Source organism: Acyrthosiphon pisum, chromosome A2 (genome assembly GCF_005508785.2).
Source record: "Acyrthosiphon pisum isolate AL4f chromosome A2, pea_aphid_22Mar2018_4r6ur, whole genome shotgun sequence".
Classification (NCBI taxonomy): domain Eukaryota; kingdom Metazoa; phylum Arthropoda; class Insecta; order Hemiptera; family Aphididae; genus Acyrthosiphon; species Acyrthosiphon pisum.
The window spans coordinates 12247263-12267364 of record NC_042495.1 but is presented as its reverse complement, the minus strand read 5'-3'; the positions used below and the strand labels follow the sequence as shown (position 1 = coordinate 12267364).

The 20102-nt window shown below is 30.0% G+C and overlaps 1 protein-coding gene and 1 non-coding gene across 3 annotated transcripts in view; one reads left to right on the top strand and one right to left on the bottom strand.

Annotated features, from left to right (window-relative positions):
* The window catches only part of LOC100166031 (protein lozenge-like), a 46357-nt gene that overhangs the window by 7296 nt on the left and 18959 nt on the right, over positions 1-20102 (top strand). Inside the window, exon 3 of one of the 2 annotated variants that reach the window (XM_008181256.3) lies at positions 763-921. In XM_008181256.3, the coding sequence (XP_008179478.2) occupies positions 763-921 (159 nt within the window). Of the gene's footprint in view, positions 1-753; positions 922-20102 lie in introns of both variants that reach the window. The other variant, XM_016801526.2, reaches the window with a different exon arrangement.
* Positions 17345-17463, bottom strand: LOC115034353. The gene has a single exon (XR_003839718.1). It is a non-coding gene; the product is annotated as a 5S ribosomal RNA (ribosomal RNA).

Here is a 20102-nt window from a genome sequence, read left to right as displayed (position 1 = left end):
AATATATAATAATAATAATAATAATAATAACGTTAATCGATAGGACAAAATATGACAATCAATTAATATTTTTGTGCATGATGTAAATATGATTTGTTTTAGACTATGAGAACCAATATATATTTTTATCAGTTGACGATAACTATTTTTTTTTGCATTTCGGCAAAATATGCTGTACGTTTTCGTATCATTGTACAATATATTATATTTTATCTCGACCGCTAACATCCGTGGGAACCATTAGTGGTAAATTAAAATAAGACTATATATTTTCTAAACTTTTACTAAATGTAGATATCATTTGTCCACATGTGTACTAAAATAGTATACAATTTTATCTGCAAAGAGTTAATGTTATTATTGACCTTAAAAAATATGTATATCGTTATTAATAATTTTAATTTTATTAAATTAAAAGATGAAGATATATAAATGCTTAAACACAATGGTAATTCATAGTTTTTAGAATATTCAGTGTGTTTTAAAACGTTTAAATTGAGAAATGCAATTCATTGAACTGGAGTAGGTAGGTAGGTAGTATGATCGAAACCCATATTATTTCTAATTTGTAGGTATTTCAGTTGTATTTATGATATTGAAACCAAAAAGTGTGGTTATAGTAGAGATATAAACGATTTATTATTACATTTAAAATAGGTACATAAGTCATACAGTAACATATTTTTATATGATCAACTGCAGTTATAAATGTCCATATTTATATTGGAAAATTTGTGCTTTTTGTTTTTCCTGTACACCAAGGTCCTCCTCATCAGTTTCGTGGATTGGGCCTCAGTCAGAGGCCCTTTATGGAAAATGCATCGTTTTCCAATCATTTGCGGGAGTTGGATACATATCGCCGAGTGAAGACCGAAGAATCACCAGTTCTCGAGCAGTCGTATCGATCAACAAACAACCAAGGTAATGCATATGTTTTAATATTGATTTTATTTTGGTTAAAAAAATGCATCAAAAGTACGCCGCTCGTATGTAATACATAAAGTGAACCCGATGACGACCGCACTATATACAGGGCTGACCGCAGCTCTGAGGTACACCGCAGAATTTAAGGAGCTGCCGGTAGCTTTTTTCAAACATGATTAACCATGGTTCTGGTTTACCTAAAAATGTTTAGAAGAACCGTGCACTGTATATTAATGAATGAATCAAAGTAATCAAACGTTAGAATGAATGAAACTGTTTGTCCACAGAAAGAAAAAAAAAGTTTATGTAGGTATTTCAATACCACTTGTTTCTGTACTGATCATATTATTGTAAGGATTTATATTTTTAACTTGACTGAATTGATGATCATCATTATTCATTGATCAGTGATTACATACATCGAACACAAATTATTGAAGTTTTATTAAAACGTTAAGCTTCAACTGTTGAGGTGTAGATACTCTAATAAGAAACATCGCTCAAACATCGCAGAATCATCACTCTCCATCAGCCAAAGAATTTACTTTTCAATTTTAAACAGTTGAATATCTTTGATGGTTTTTTAACCTACTTTTAATTTAAGTTAAATGCAAGGTATAATATTTCAAACCTAATGAGTAGCAATGACAATTTTTCTTAAATGTTTAGCTTAAGTTTTTGCTGCCAAAAATGTATAAAATCGTTTTTTTTATTGAGTGCTTATTGTATCTAGTGAAGATGAGTTTTTGAAAAATGTATGTGATTTGATTTATTTAGGGCAGTTAATCATTATGCATTTTTTTGTAAGGTTTTCTTTGCATATACCTACGGGAACTATGTCACATGGAGGGACAGGTGTACTATTATAATAAGGTATGAGTGAGTTAGATGAGTATTCTCACTCGAATGTAGTATTATACTTATACTATACTTATACCGCTAAAAATTAGCTAGTTAAAATATTAAATAACATAAGTACTTATGAAATGTACAAAATAAAAATTACGAAATTGATTATAGCATTATATAGCAATAGTTTATATTAAAATAGTAGCTCCGATCTATATATACCTACCTAATTATAACATTACATAATTATTAACTATCATATTATTTGGAAATATAATAATATGTTATACATTGGATGATACATTTAACGTAAAACACTTATTATTTCAAAAACTATCAAGGTTTATGGAAATATTTTTTTAGCATAATTAATTTAAGTCGTTAAAAATAACTTATTTTTTATTATTTTTATTGTTATCATTTTTTTTTGAAATATTTAATAACAACATACATTTTAATTTCTTATTACAAAGCAGAATATTAACATAAAAATGTTTTTGGGCTGAGTACAGATATTTTAATTTTTTAACCGATTTGGCGCAACGCTTTGTTTTTCATCACAGAAACGAATAAAATGTAAAAATGACCTATTCTCACTTGGTATTATATACAATGAATGGTTACTATTATTAATACATAATATTTATGATTCATAGATTTTCTTCGAAATGGAAAATATCGAGTAGCGTGATACATTTGTCATTTGGTTAATTTTTAGAGTTCATAGATAAAAATCAAAATTTGGACGTGTAGTTTATGGTTTATAGTGTTTATACATATTTAAAGATTAGATGATCTGAGTGGAGTGGAGCGGTGATGCCTCGCAAAATGTTGATCTAATACTCCACTCGTCTAAACTTTAAATACCTACTATTATGACTAATTAACTACCGGTCCAAAATTTGATTTTGATAGATCGAAATACTCTAAATAATATTCTGCTGCGAAATATGAAATTAAAAATGCATGTTATCATTAAAAAAAGTAAAAACATAAAAGTAATAACGATAAAATTTATTAAAAATATAATTTTTTTCCAAAAATATTGTTTTGTAGACTTAAAATATTATTTATATATAAATCAGTGTATTATCGACTATATATATGAAATATTTTCAAAAAGTATTTTGTTTTAATGTTTTATGGAATAATTATAGTCTGACCATAAATGGATCATACCACATACCTAAATGTTTAAAATAGGTTCCTGCCAACAAAGAACAATAAATTTGTTTAATTAAAAAAAAAAAATTAATAAATATTTTTTTTGTTTATGAAATAAGAATTGGGTAAAATATTTAATTTTTCAGAATACGACTTAAAACTAGCATCACTATATAGGTATATTTAATAAAAAAAAAAAACTGTTGATGAAAAGTTAAACCGTATATTTTTTGAAATATGCTTGAATAGTATACTCTATTTTTTATTCTGTGAGATTATGTCTGTAATAAATCTTAAATTCTTATCACAGCCACTCACGAGGATTCTGATCTGTCCATAAAATATTATTAGGTACGGTTATAACTGTTTGTAACGATTGATTTTCAAATTTTATTTTTTTAACCAATAAGTCTGACACTAGGATAAACGTATTTAGTGGTTTTTAATGTTTTTATGTTATATATTATTATTATTTATTATTTATTATTTATACCGTAATAAAATGTGTGTATGTTTTCGCTCAAAATTAAGTGTATCGACCAAACGATTGCTACCGGTTAAAAAAAATTATCTTTGATAATGCTTGTTAGTTGTCAAAATTTTCTCACGCTTACGTGTTGTATTTTTTTTTTTGTGAGAGGTTATAAATTTGACACTGAAATCTAAGGCCCCTATAGACACCCTATTGAACACCGGAAAATGCGGTTTGACCCAATGGACCTCGTGGTGTTTGGAGTGCGTGTGCGTGTATGTTTATTATTGGTAAAAAAAATAAGTCAATACGAAATATTACACCGTCTGTGACCAAGTTAACGTGCCCACTGTTGTGTGCTCTGTAAAACGATATCAAATACTTATTAAAGATCATAGATACTGTAAACATTGAATAATACGGGGTTTAAAATGATCTTGTACACATATAGATGTAGTTAAAAACAAAACCAACAATGAGTATATAAGTATGTTTAACGGTTATATATAATATCCAACAGGTGATATACCTATGTAAAATAAATCTTGGCATTGCAATATATATACCTATGCATGTACTTATTACGCCGAACGTTAACGAGTTTCGTTCTTTTTTTTATTTTGTATAGGTAACGCCATTAAAATAGAATAAAAAGTGAGATGAAAATATTTAGACCCCGTTAACAATGTTTTCGACTATCGTCTGACAATAATAATTGGTACCTCGACGAATGCCGGATCCTTGGGAATCATATTGTTTCCGTAGGTACATATACATAGTCGTTAAAGTCTCCACTCGGTTATTTGATTATTATTTTTTATTTCCTCGGCGTTATACACAAACAAATACTTACAAAATCGTATATAATATGTACATACAGGGTTGATGGGGTTTCGGTAAAATTCAATAACATTCGTAATCCCCCGGCTCGTCCTCCATAATCATACGTTACTGCAGTATAGACATAAATCATGTGTTGGAAACGGTGATAGAATCGTGACTATGCTACCGATATATATTGTGTTCTCACTATATTGTATACTGATTCAGTTTTTTTATACATGTGAAACCCACGTATACGAGAACAAAACATTGATTATAATATTTTATTATTGACGTATATAAAAATATATTTATTTAAAATCGCATGCGGTGTTTCAATCTGAAATATCCGCAATAATAGTTCGTACAAATTTCATACTACACACACTATAATATAATAATATTAAGGGCTATTATGATTGAATAGTTAGTAACTGTTGTAGTGAGGAAAGAAATGAAAGCTGGGTTAGCAAAATTATTATTATTTTTTTTTTTTATCACGTGGATGAATTTCCATATTGTTCAACTGCATAGAATGAAATAAACCGTGAAAAGTGGTTAAGTCTACGTGTTGCCGTTCTACCTGGGTAATTATTTGTAAACTTCAATTGTGCAACTTGTCGAAAATGTCGCTGACAAGTGCATTACAATGTATATTATGTTTGTTGTATATATATTTTTTGACAATACGTAAATTATCATTCTCGGTCAACAATTGTATCATTATTTTTGTTTAAATGTGTTTTTGTAAACTGCATATTATAATTAATCAATAATATCTTAGCCCTTAGGTTAATATATAGATACCTACCGGCTACCTATATAGTATATATAAATACGCTACATTTTAATATTGTTAATTTTATGTTATATTATCATCTTTCAACCATCGTTAATACATGGGTTGAAATTAATATTATTTGTTATAAAAAAGAAAATGCGTAGAATTAATTTACTCAAAATAAAAAGAATCTGTTCTTCATGAAACCGATAGGGTATCTACACTAAATCTCGTTAATTCTATTTCACAGTCATCTTCAGTTTAAATATTAAAATATTGAAATTAAATTTATACGACAACCAAAATATGGAATTTAAATGTATTATATCGAATTTAACATTGTATTTTACGCTATTATAATTATTATGTTGGGTAGGTATTAAAATGAGTATTTGCGCAGTATAATAAAATTGCAATGACACGTAAACATAATATTCCATATAATATATTCATGGACGCATTTATAATAATATATTCCTACTGAACTCGTAATGTTTCATATAATTTTGGGCAATACTAAAAAAAAAAAAAATGAAAATCTTGTACATGTTCAGTAGCCATACCTATATTATTATTATCATCATTATGAATTTGCCGTGCAAATATAATAGTCATTCGCGCAATCGTTTGCGGTCGGTTTCTCTAATCCATATAATATATCGAATTCACATTATCATCACAGCAGTGGCGCGGTAAAATACAAAATAAAAACGTGTGTGCGTTCCGATATCAAACTATCAATGTTTATAATATAGTCTATAAGAACTCGTGTTTTTTTTGCTAAAACTTTGTAGAGTTTATTACAACGGTAAAAACCACAAGGTCGTCGCGCAGTATGTGTATAAAGACAAAAAAATCTAATAATTTATAGATATTTTTTGTTCATTTCATTATAGCACTAGCTCCGAGAGTGAAAGTATACATATACATACTTTTTGATAAAACATTTATTTTCAATTAACCTTCTCAAGTTCCCGATTCCGATGTGTAGCGACTCACCGGGATTTCTTCGTTTTTGCACAACACTTTTAAACTACTACACGCGTACCTATACAACAATATTGTTACGTAAATCTGTGTACCTTCGTATATGTCACATTGTCACACGACGCGTAAAACATAATATCTAATGATATTATGACTGTCGAATATTGAACATTATCTGTAAATTGTGGTTCTCAAACCTAAAAAAAATTAACACTAATGAATTAGTTTCCGATATTTTATGCGACGGACGTTCAAATTGGTTACCACTAGGATTTTTTTAGATATATTATAATATTTTTTTTTTAATATATAATATTAATCACAATCTCATATACAATTTATGTCGTTCACACTTACAATGCACTTTTTTTTTAAAATAAACTTACTAATATACCCGGGAACAACGGGAATCAATCACATGATTGCAACAACACGTATCTCAAGCTTTACACACCCTATAATAATAATATTATATTACGTACATTATTATGTAGGTTTCTATAATATACCTACTGATAGATGGTGCTAGGTATTATATAAATATATTTTAAAGATTTCTTACAGCAATCAGCAATTAATTAATTTTTAAATAATATTGTTATTTAACACAAATTAAGTATATAATATGTAGTATGTAATGTGTATTTTTCGTAATCATTTATTGATCGTCACATTAGTTTTGAACCTATTATGTCAGTGCATTAAAATGTTGTAATTATTGTTGGTGGTATATATAATAATAGGTATAGTGTACGTCATTCTACTTGCATCCCGAAATGTATGTGCAAAATGCACGAGATTTGTCTGATTTTCACTGACTTTCGATCGGATCCAGCGACAAGGCTCGACGGTTAGTCGTCGTAATACTTCGTTTTGGATATTATATACTCATACTATATAGGCATATAGCAATGTATATTCCTATACCTCCTACAGAGTATATAGTACGCAGTGCAGCTGTGGCTAGGCAGTGTTCGTACCACGGACCGATACTATTCTACTTACGACAACGTGTACATAAAATACAATATAAATATACCTATTATAATGAAATACGATACCAGCTGCAGTATTATATTTATATATAATATGCACATTATATACCTATCTATATATAATATATTATATACATACAATAACGCACTGCAGCAATGAGCTCGATAAATTGCAGCGTGCAGCGCACACGTGTCCGCGTGTACCTATACAATAATACTATACATTTTACTACCTATATACTTTGTATTTTTTTTACGAAATCATAAATCGTTTTCCTCGAAACGTATAATTCGTCCGTATTACCTCTATATATATATATATATATATATACACACGATACACAATATTATATAAATGTGATATTCGGTCGTGAAGTCGTGAAGCAATCAACGGCGCGGAGAGGAGTCATTGCGCCTTATAATACCGGCGCGCCGTGTACAGGTACCTAGGTATATATAACCTACCAATATATATATACCATATCTATCCGTCTGCCCCGCGTCCGAATATAATGCGCGTACACGCCGATCCGTCGTGTATATAATGATAATATTATATTATATTCAAATAACAGACGCGTGATTATGTGTAGCGATAATTTGTGATCTCGTATATCATATATACAAATGACTCGGACGATGGTCCATCGGGATTCGTGTGTGATTGCCGGTTTCGACGATGGTAGTCTAATAAGATCCGGCGGGCACGTCTTCGCTGCAGCATCGCATGATACCTGGTGCGTACCTGAAGTATAAATATGTATATTGTATCTGTATATATACTCGCCTAAGTATATATCGCATATGTATATGTGTGTGTGTATACCTTCGACGAGTTGCCCCCCCCCTCTCTCTCTCTCTCTCTCTCTCTCTCCGATTTGTTTTTGTTTCTCCTGCTCGCACACTGCACCAGCAGCAGCAGCAGCAGCAGTGTGCTGGGTGTATTATTATTATTCGATGTTGTTTTTTTTCCTTCGTCTTCTAATTTTGCTCCGTGATTTCTTGGTGTCTTGCTTCTATGGATCTCGGCGGACCGTGAACGCGTTATGGATTCCCCACCCCCTTCCCGCCTCCCTAACCGTTCGTTTACGGATCAACGGTTATCAGAAACAAAACGCGTCTTTTTTTTTTCAATTCGTTCGTTCGGTTTTTTTCATTTCCAATGTCGATTCGACTTCCACCGACCGGCTGTATAAAGTAGGCACTTCCGGCAATGCGTCTCGTCGTAGTCTGTAAACTGTACACATTATTATTATAATAATATATTATATACACCGGCTACGGTGAACTGCAGCCAGCAGGGTGTTCGCGCGTTCCAAATCTCCACCGTCCGTGTAAATCATATTGTAATATATATATTTATATATAAAGGTACCTTATCTAAATCTATTCTGACGCGCACACCGTCGCCGTCGCCGTGGTTATGGTAATTGGTAACGATATTATATTCTAGTATACAGAATGTGTCCTCTATTCATATGTTTTGACGATTGTTGTAGGTATATACTATATTAAATATTCAAATACCTACCTATTTATAAATTCTACATATGTTAAAACATCGATTCAAATTCGAAGTCATAGCTTATAAGGACTAAAAGTTTGAATTGGAAGTAACGTCTTGTACGGTAACCATCAAACCAAATATGTCGATATTCCGTTAATTACCTGACTGTAAGTCTAAATTGTATTTTTAAAAATAAAATGTCAGCCAGTTAAAATAAATATTCTGTATATACTTATAAGATAACTTTAGGTTAAGACATTCTTAATCTTGAATATGGTTTTTTTTGTTTGCTGGTTGAGTTTATATTAGTTATTAAAATAAAAGGTGGGAAAGTGGGGAACTGAAATGGATGGTGTTAAATTTGAATTCAATGATATAATATAATTGTGTAAGAAAAACGATTCTGAGCAGATGGTCAGTCAGCCTATGATATTACTATAAGTATATTTGATGATATTATTGTAAATAAAGTAATTTATATATAACCTATTTACGTGGAACCTTGTTTTAAATGTTCTAATGCCTAATCTTTAGCTATAAGAGTTGAACATTTTAGGTATACATTTTTAACTACAAAATAATTATTAAATTTTAAATTTGATACATTTTGTCAAAAATTTAGCTTTAAATGCTTATAAAAGAAAATTGTGAATATGTATTTTTAATATATTTGAACTACTATTGCCAATAAATCAGGTGCCTTGTATTAAATTATCATTCTTTTTGGCCCATCAAATAAAATATTATTGATATATTTTATGGATTTATAATTTTTGTTTTTCTTGGCACTCTTGAACACTAATGAGAATATGGGATTTTGACCTCCCCAATGAACCAACTATTATATATAGATTCACATTTCCATCGAACAAAATAATGAAGTTGATAATCGAAGGTTTTTTTCGACTACTTATCGTAAAGGTACTTACACAGAAATAAAAAAAAAATACTAAATTTAAATTTAAAAAACACATCATTGTAAAATCAATATATTCATCGATCCGCTCAAAATTTAAAAAACCTTGCAGATTAAAAAAAATTGAAAATTGCAAGTATGATGTCAATATCAACAAACTATTATGGTAATTCCATTAAAATCGTGAATCATAATTTAAATATATAATATAAATATAAGAACCTTTCTGAAGTACCTTATATTGGTAATAGGTATACAGGTGGGGTACATGCGCAGAGCCTAATTAATTGATTTCATTAACGATAAACATAGGTATACTTTTTTTTTTTTTTTTTTTTTATTTATTTAAAGTAATCTACAATCTATACATTTCTTAGTATAATAAGTAGGTTTGATAGGTGACAAGTAAGAGTGATGTGAATAATAAGATTAGGGAAGATACCCAGTGGTAACACCCTGAAAGGTATACTTATATTAGAATTATTATAAGTTATAACGTTATGTTATATGTACTTTATAGGTATTATTATAACATGAACATATTATTTTTGCTGTGGTGGAAGGTTGAGATATAATGTGAGGATTAATTTATTATTATAATCTTTAATAACAAAACAATTTATAAATGATTTAATAATATATAAACAATATCACACTGTTACTACATTGTATTGGTAATATATTTTTAGTATTATTTTGAGTTAGATTCAACATAATGTATAGTTTAAAATACTTTAAATAGTTAGGTAGGTACTTACAGAATAAAAAAAAAATACATCAAAATAACTATTAACTACACTACAAATATGTAATATGACAAGTATTTCATCATTAGTTACTTTTTTTTCTTATGTAGTTCAATCAAAACAAAATATTTTCATAATCTGAAATGACTAAATGTTATGTTAACTTTTTTTTAAAGTTGATTTATGGATTCGGAAATCGGAATTCCTATTAAATATTCATTTAGGTATGGTTTTAAAGAATAGGTTGGAGGCGGATGTGTATCGTATGATTACAAATACGGTGGGACACTGTATACTTAATAGCCTATCAAATATATTACTATATTAGTTACATAATTAGTCAATATTTTTATTTTTCATTTGCATATAAATATTACATAATATTACCTCATTAATTAGGACTATTCGTTTTAACCTATTACGTGGATAATGAAAATAACGAGTTACGAAATAAAAAATGTTTTACAAAAGTATAAGTACCTAGGTACTTACCACCTACTTTAAACGAATCAATTGGATAAACGTTTTTCTTTCAACCCAGCCGAAGTTTATAATTCGCTTTGTCCAGTATATATACGGAAAAGATAATAATATTATTCCGTTATCAATGCTTCGAACACATCATAATATTAATACACTACACCCATTGCTTTGTCTCTATCTAGCCAACGCATACCATACCAAATTGTACGTTCTGAATAATCTATTTAACTCAGATACGTTATAAGAACCAATTGACCTATTATGAAGTTTAGGAGTAAGAGTACCTATTATCTAATAAACCTCATACGTTTTCATATTTTATTTTTTAAGAAAGTTACGAGTATATTAAAAATTGTAAATTATTAGTGCATTTTAAAATACTCTGAGCTTGTTTTAAAATTAAAAAAAAACCTATGAGGTTCACTAGATAATATTCTTAGTTCTAAATTTTATTATAGATCAATTCACTCCAATATTAATCATAAAAGAGTTGAACGGATTATTCAGAACGTATACCATTTGCCATGTTACAAGTTTATAAGACGTGGAGACAGTGCAGGCGGGTGTATAGCGTCTTCTTAAGATAAATATTTTATAGGCAGGTATGATTGTTATGGTTTATTATCCGCTTGGTAATTTAATGAGTGGTAAAATATAAGAACATTGATTTACGTACGATATAAACCGATTAAAAACTTTCCGGAATTTTCGTATATATAAATGAAAACACGCAGCGTTTCCGTACAAATAGTACACGCAATATCAGCTGCAGGATCTGTATAATATATAATTAAATAACAATTAATTGTTGCGCGCGCGAGTGTGTCTTTGACAAAAAGTTGACGTATCTTATACATATACGACAACTCATCCGCGGCGGAGGGTTGTTTATATATAGGGGATGAGTATATATAATATGTTATAGCCGGGTGTGGGCTGCCGGGCTAGGACGCTGATGCTTTTCCACCGATTTAATAACGTTTTCCGACGTACAACAATACTTAACCCTCAGCTCGCACGCCCCCGGAAATAATAATAATTTTCTCTGGAATGCGTATTATACACCGTACATATATGGGCTGTGTCGTCGTACATTCGCAGCTAATAAACAATATCAGCTATACGCTACCAAAACACAGCGGGCCAAACGTCTTATACGTATTTAAGTCTTGCGCCATATACATATATTATTACAGTAAAATTCATAATGTTTGATGATAAAAATGTGTAGCATTAGGTATACGTCTTATATTTGAGCTATATAATATAATAATACAAAACTCTATTTTTAAAATTAATTTTATTTTAAACATATTTTATTATCAACAGTTTATCGAGTTAAATAACTGTATTTAAATATTTAAATATTCCAAAAAAAATTAAAAAGAATAACTGAGTTCATTAAACATTTTTTTTTATACATTATGCAACTATAAGACTTTATCGGATGGAACTACTTTTACTTTTAAGCGTAATCCGTCACCCTTACCATCCCGCCATACAACAAAGACCCCTCTAAAGACGTTAGGATTATGCAATCTTGTCATTTTTTTGTTCATTCTCAAATTTGATCTCCAAGATTTTTTTATCCAAAAAACGAAAAACAAGAAAAAAATTTTAAAGTATACACATTTTATAGTAATTATTATTAATAGCCGTCGTAAGGTATATTGTTATTATTATGATTGTCGCTTAAGTCTCCAAGCTATAATATAACGTAACTGCAGTCAGTGGTGTCATTGCACCGTGACCGTGGTATTCCTATAAAGGGTATCGACTGACGGACAAAAATAAGAATAAATTACAGTGATATTCTATATTCTAATGGACTGTTAGCAATTTAGATTCATTACCATCAAGCATCAATATTATATAGGTATATATATATATATACCTATATAACGTGCACAGAAACGACGTTTAAATGTTTCATTGATACGGTGTCTTATGAACTCCCGACAGGTTATTATTAAAATAAATGTCTAGAATTTCCTCGTTTCATTTAACGACAATAAAATTGTCGAGTAAAATCGATATGCAATGCAACTGATGATGATACGGTATAAAAATATACCTAGGTATAATCCAATTAAAATAATAATCATCCAAAATAACGCCAATAGAACGGTGTCAGCAATAATTCAGCTAGTCAGCTCTGCTATCATCGTACAGTGACAATATATATTTATCTCTTACGAGTATAGATTTTATATTATGTACCTACAGTAATGCAATTTTATTTTGTGTAAAATCGTAATTTTTTTATTCCCATCGCTTCATTTGAATATCGTCGCTATTCATATTTCAGGCACTACAGTTTTTTAAATAAAATATTTTATTGAAAATTTAAAAAAAAATCCAACCGTAAATACTGTGTGTGATATATTATAATAATTATTGTAACATCTACGCCCACAACACCACTCTTCATCTCTGAACCTAAAATAAATGTGAATGTGACACCATGACACTATTCATATGCATGTTCATACAATATAAATTGTATGTAAAATTATGAATGCCAATTAGCATCAGTGCTGTGTGTTTTTGTTTTTTTTATATTTTATTGTTATTTTATGTTGTGACACTGTGTGATAGTGATGACTACATTTCAACATGACATTTGTATATTTAAATAGGTAACGTTTTAAATTTTAATAGAAGTCAGGATTTCCTATTGTGTTTTATTTTTAAATTAATACGCTCGTCGACACAAATTAGAATTTGAGAATTTATTGAAAATGGGCAGTTCAATAGCAATTTTATTATTATTCAAATGATTAAATAATTTGAAAAAAAAAAATAACTGTTCTCTAAATAGTAATTAATAACTAGTCGTTTTGTTACAATACACCAAACACTTATAGGCATATGGTAGATATACGTGTTAATTACTAATTAGAGTGTTAGACATTTAGACCATTTAGTTTGTAAGTTTATACTGGAATACAATACCACATTTTAACAATTAATACTATTTAATATTACCACTAGAGTGACTTTTCACTACATTGAGTATTTATGTAAATCTTCTACGATGGATTTATAGTTAAATTACCCAGACCACAAACAATTTCCGTTATTGAGTATTTGAGTGATATTATCGTTATATGAGAATAGTGTAAAACTATCTATACATTTTTATTTTTTATTTTTTTGTGTACAACTGCTTACCTATAAATTATATTAATTGTATATTATAATACTGCAAACCTGTTTGAAATATCATGCATATTACACTATTACTAAGAAATAGTATAATTACATTTTTACAGCAGTTTATGCTGCGTATCTTAAGCTTTTTTTCTTTTGAATGATATTAATTTAACACATACACATATTTTAATATTACCTATATAATTTATTTCTTCCCGTGCGTAAGTATTCAAACTCCTCCAAATCGGCTACACCAATTTTGATGAAATTTTTTGTGTGATCGAGTGGTTTAGATAGGCCCAACCCGGGGAGATTCTCAAACAAGGATTTTGATATTTACAATGGACATTTTTGTTTATAAATGGTTGTTATTGGTTATAGTCTATAGGAGAAATAATTAGTTGAAATTAGTTTTTATTTATTATTGGTTATTTAGGCAGATTAGGTAGATACAAGCATGCATCAAATTTTCGTATATTGCCTACCGGGGTGACTGAGTGGCACCAAAAGAGAGTTGAACAATCACAATTTTTTTAAGAGTTGTAATTTTTTACGGGAATCAATAAGTATTTGGGATCTGCTAGTATATATATATATATATATAAGTAGTATATTATCGACAATATATATAGGATATGTACGCATAAACATTTTGAAAAGAGATAGGGACTCCTCGTCCCCTTAGTGTCTCGATTCATCAATCCCTCAATTCAATTACCTACTACCTAATAGTATGAGTAGTACCTATATAATATAATACAGTAGGCAGTATAGTATCACTGTTATATCCTGCTATTATATCTTAACCAAAATAGTAATACGATTGCAATACGATTATAGCTTGGTATATTATACATAGTAAGTACCTACAGGGGTGGATAATTTGCCGTCATTATGCCATAGAAAAATTTGCCATCCTTGACCAGGGTGCAAATTGTTAAATCTACCTAGGAATGCAATTTTGCTCCGTGTAAAAAATGTGCCACCCTCCAAAAATGTTTCGTACTATGCGACTGCACAGATCGCAGTGCTTTAAATCCACCCCCGAGTACCTATACAGCAAGTTTCTTGGAATTTTCTCGCCGTTGGTCTGTCACTGCAGGACGCTCATCCGTTTCGCATATACTGCAAATATACAATATATGAACATATACGCGCGTTTAGTACTGTTGCATATCATTACTAAATTTAATATAATCGTACAACCTATTATTACATGACATACGATTATACGAACTGCGCTCCACATAGCACGTCTCCATCATAATATTATGATATCGTATCGTCGCGTATGGTGTCATCAAGCATTTCGAAAACTGCTATAATATAATATCGAGAAAATTAAAGGGCGTTCGAACGGTGACCAGTTTGTGTGACGCGTGCAGTCACATCGTATGATATATAATATATATATATATATATATATATGGTGGCCGGACGCCTAAGGGTTGTCGGGGTATATATTATGTGTAGGTATATATATACAATGTCCTGGATCACACAGTTTTGATATATATATATATATATGATATATGGTACCCGGAGCAGTATTAATTAATAACGTTGTCAGAGACACACATACTCCTTTCGGTGGCGGACGGCGGTTGGGGGTGGTTGGCGCAGTATCGCTACGCAGCGGCGGCGGCGGCGGCCTCGGGGGTGGGAATTATTGCGAGAATCGGTCGCCGCGCGTATCACATGGTCGCGCGCAACCTGTGACAATCGCCCGCCGCCGCCGTGAATGTAACGTCATGTGTGCGTGCGTGTGCGGCTCCTGACGTTTCGACGGCGGCGTCGCGTAAATTAACACCACTGTCAACAACCGAAACTTATTAATAACTTTTCGATTTGCCCGGTCCGCCCGCCGGATTAATAGGGGGCGCGGCGTCCCCCGAAGTGTCAAAAGGGCGCGCGTTTTCGAAACTTTGGATTTTCACCGTAATAACAATATTTTAATATTAATAGTACCTACCTATAGTATAATATTATGTTCCTACCGTTTTTTACGTCGTATATAAAACTTTCATCGGGACCGTGAAATATAATCGTATCAATTATAATACACGAGGAGCGAATATTTGTATATTTTATAAATAGGTATACGCATGTGTATACCTACAACCCACGCAAGATTTGTATTTTATACACCTACCTACGCGTTTTCATTTAAGTGGGTTATGTGAAATAACCTACCTGGTATACACACTACACGATGGTACACGGTATACGCTGTTACACATTTAGTCATTTATATAAACAGCATTCTACTCTGGCGTTTAAAAACTGAAAAAATCGATGTTTTTGAAATGAAATATCACCCACATGATAATTTGACGAAATGTACACTAAAAGAAACCACTATCCACCCCTTTACCATTTTTTCTTAATACGGTCCCGATGTTACGCATAGTACTTATAAGAACTTGCGACGTGTTGTGCTTATAACTATAACTGTATATTTAATTTCTTTAGATCCTTGCTGTATTATTAAATATTAACTCCAAAGTGATATCAAAAAATTGCTACCTATACAATTTTCGTCTCCGTTTTTGGAATTTGCTGTGTTGTAATTTGTAAGCATAACACCAGTTTAATCCAAGGGGATGGGAACATCTTGATGCATCCTATAATTAATTACTAGAAATAATAGAACATCACCATCTTGCAACCCGAACACGTGTTAACTGAAAAATAATATTATAAAAACTAATTTTGCTATAGGTACTTATCCCAAATATATAGTTTTTAGTAATTATTGTTAGGTACTGATACGGAATCGGTCGTGTTATACAACTCACATTAAACGACATAATACTTTTTTTTATGAAGTCTTACTATTTAAATATAATTTACTTTCAGTCAATATACTATAATGTATATACGAAATACTTAGATATGTCCTATATATAATTTTACTAAAAAGTTTTACACCTATGTATTTTGATAGGATAAGTTACTATTACTGTCATTTAGAAAGTTATGGTTTGCTTGTTGTTCAGAGTTCATTAATTTTTGTTAGATGCTTGGGTATGGTAAGACGTATAAATAACTATACATTATACTCGTATATTACAATATTATGTTTTTAGTGTTTTTACACTTTCACGTTATTAGTACTACACCATTGTAAATATATACCATTATGGGCATAATAAAAGCACGGAATTAGTATGTAACATTTTTAAATTAATTATACCTATGTCCTATACTTATTACCTCGTTAAAAACGATTTTTAAACAGCACAAGTTAAAACCTATATGCAATTAATATTATTGCATGTATTAAAATAAATATTTGTCGTTCTGTGAAAATAAAGTTACCTATATGAAAACATAACAATTTACTGAAAATTGCAATCGTGCGTATCGTTTAAATATATTTACAATATTATTTATACATTTAAAGTAGAAAAACTGGGAAACTCATAACTGTGCTGTCAAGTAAAATTAATTTAACATAATATGGGCTACACGCGATCCGCGGACCCAAGATGCTATAAAATATGATTATTTGAAGTTTCACGGGTAATAAATAAAAAGAATGCCAACGGCACGTAGTGTTCCCAAGCGGTCACCCATCCAAGTACTAACTACGCCCGACGTTGCTTAACTTCAGTGATCGGACGAGAACTGGTGTATTCAACGTGGTATGGTCGTTGGCGATAGACTAGAGGGTATAAACTATTATTAAACAAAAAATAAGATAATATTATCTATTAGTTTAAATTTCTATTTTATTGTTTTAATTTTATTCGCATATTTTTATTCATTTCTAATTTCTACACTTGTGATCATCATTTAAATAATTTAAATATTTCCACCTAATGTCTAGATTATGCCAACGAACCGTTTTTAACCAGAGACGTATTTAGAGTTTTGACGCCCCAGGTAAAATGTTATTGCCGCCTCTACATACACCCCCCCCCCCCGCAAATCAAAAAAAAAATGTGAATACTTATTAAAAAAAAAATTTATTGACAATCTGACCATGCATTTTATACAAATAACACAATTTATAACATTATTATAATTTACGCCTAGACTTTTTCTCACTGAAATCTTGTATAATTTCATCATATTGTATATGAGTTGTTATATCTGACTCTATATGAAGAATCGCCAAGTTATTGAGTCGATCATCTGTCATCCTAGACCTTAGATATGTTTTGACTCTTTTTAGAGCACTAAACGATCTTTCCGATGAAAGTATAAAATAAAAGTACTTCATACTTTCACATAAAAGTGTGAAAGTATGAAGTATGAAAGGCCGTCGAGCAACCATAGGATCTTTACCCGTGCTTATTAGTTATTACTTAGCGATTTATAGATAGAAGTTAATAAAATATCTATGGATTTTACGCGGTCAACTACTTTTGATAATATTATCATGAAAAATAAAAATCGCAGTGTAGCCACTATCCAAAATCTAAATTAATTTTTTTTTTTGGATTGACGAATGAAAATGGATGATGGATTATAATTACGAAAAAATGCTGCCGCCCCTTAATTCCAAAAAAAATTGCCACCCGGGGCGTTGGTACCCACTCACCCCCCCCCCCCTAAATACGTCCCTGTTTTTCAAAGTACCTTAGAATTGTATAATAAGATAGTGGTGAAAACTGTAAATTGATCAAAATGTATAAATATTTTGAAGATTTCATTGTCTGTAGAAAATATAAGAATTCTTACCTACCTACGTAATAGTGAAAAATTGCAGGTTCTTACAATATAAATATATTAATATTATGTAGTATGAATTAAAGTTAAAATATTATAATGATAGATTTGTTATTTTTCGTTAAAATATACAATTTCGTCCAATTTTTAACTACAGATATATATAAAAAAATTAATTGTATAGATATTATTGATATTTTTCGATTTCTGTAAGAACGATCTTATCATTTAGGTACCTATGAGAAACTTTATATTATATTTTCAAGTCTTAACTACTAAACATTCAATTTTCAACTACAAACTAATTTACATATCAGTAAACATTATTTTAAATTTGTTCGTACGTTATCGTTATGTAACAGCTTTTATAGTTATGTCGCGGAAAATTCGTTATTTTATGTAGAGGTACAATATTGTGTATATTATATAATCCGGAATAGGACACACGAAACAAGTTTGACCGCAGTTAATTACATTTTGTTAAAAATACGCGTTTGTATCTCATATTACTTAACGTTTTAATTTTAATTATAATTGTTTATTTATATCATTATCATAGTTCTCACTGCTAAACGGAATATCTGGACGTTTATATTTTTTAATTCACATTTTATTGTACAATAACTACCAGATACCATTATATATTATTATATATCAATATCACAAAAAAATTATTTGTTCGTTGAAAGTCGCACGGTTATTTGTCATTAAACTGCAATGCAACTTCTTTAGCACATTATAGCACACATATTTATAGTGTATAGTATTGTATATTTGTATTTGTATAATATTGTAATAAATATTTTATTGTAACTCTGGTTTAATACTAATACATATCGTTTTCTTCCCCTTACTCCTACAAAAACTGTTATACACACGCATATTATATATAGGTATTCATTTAATATTTATAAAAAATTAACTTTTGAACTTTTCATTACCTAGTTCATGTAGGTACATGAGTCTACACAAATTAATAGTATTTTTTATACTCAGTTAAGTTAAATTAATTATTTTGTTTAAAAATTAGTAAATACGGTTAATACGTTTAAACGTTTTGAATAATTAAGTAGGTACATCAATCATCAATGAAGTTAACTATAGAAAAAATTTAATTTAATATTAGCTAGGTTGGGTTCCATAACTGGTTGGCGGCTTCCCTCCTTATATAATTCACAGTTAAAATGTATATAAATCACAATATTTACTTATTGACTATTGTACAATTCCAACACAGGTCACAGTGTTTACTTTTTTGGTAATAAAAATACAGAATTAACTCGAAAAAATAAGCATTACGCAGCCAGGCGCAGGGGCAATTAACAGACCAAATTTATGTCAATTCTATAAAGGCTCAATAAACTCATTATTCAATCAACTTGCATGACATCTATTAACTTATATAAATTCGTTGATGGCCCCCGGCATAGTTTATATGTATGAAAAATGTTTTCATCCATAGTATAATGTGAAAATATACTGTTAAATGTGTCGTTTTCGATGATATATTATATAGGCGTAGTGTAAGTGGCGCTCAGACTTAGTATTTATTCCTAATAGTATAGTAATATGAAAGTAAAAGAATAAGGGTTGTCGCGTTTCCGATATTTTTTTCGCCGGGAT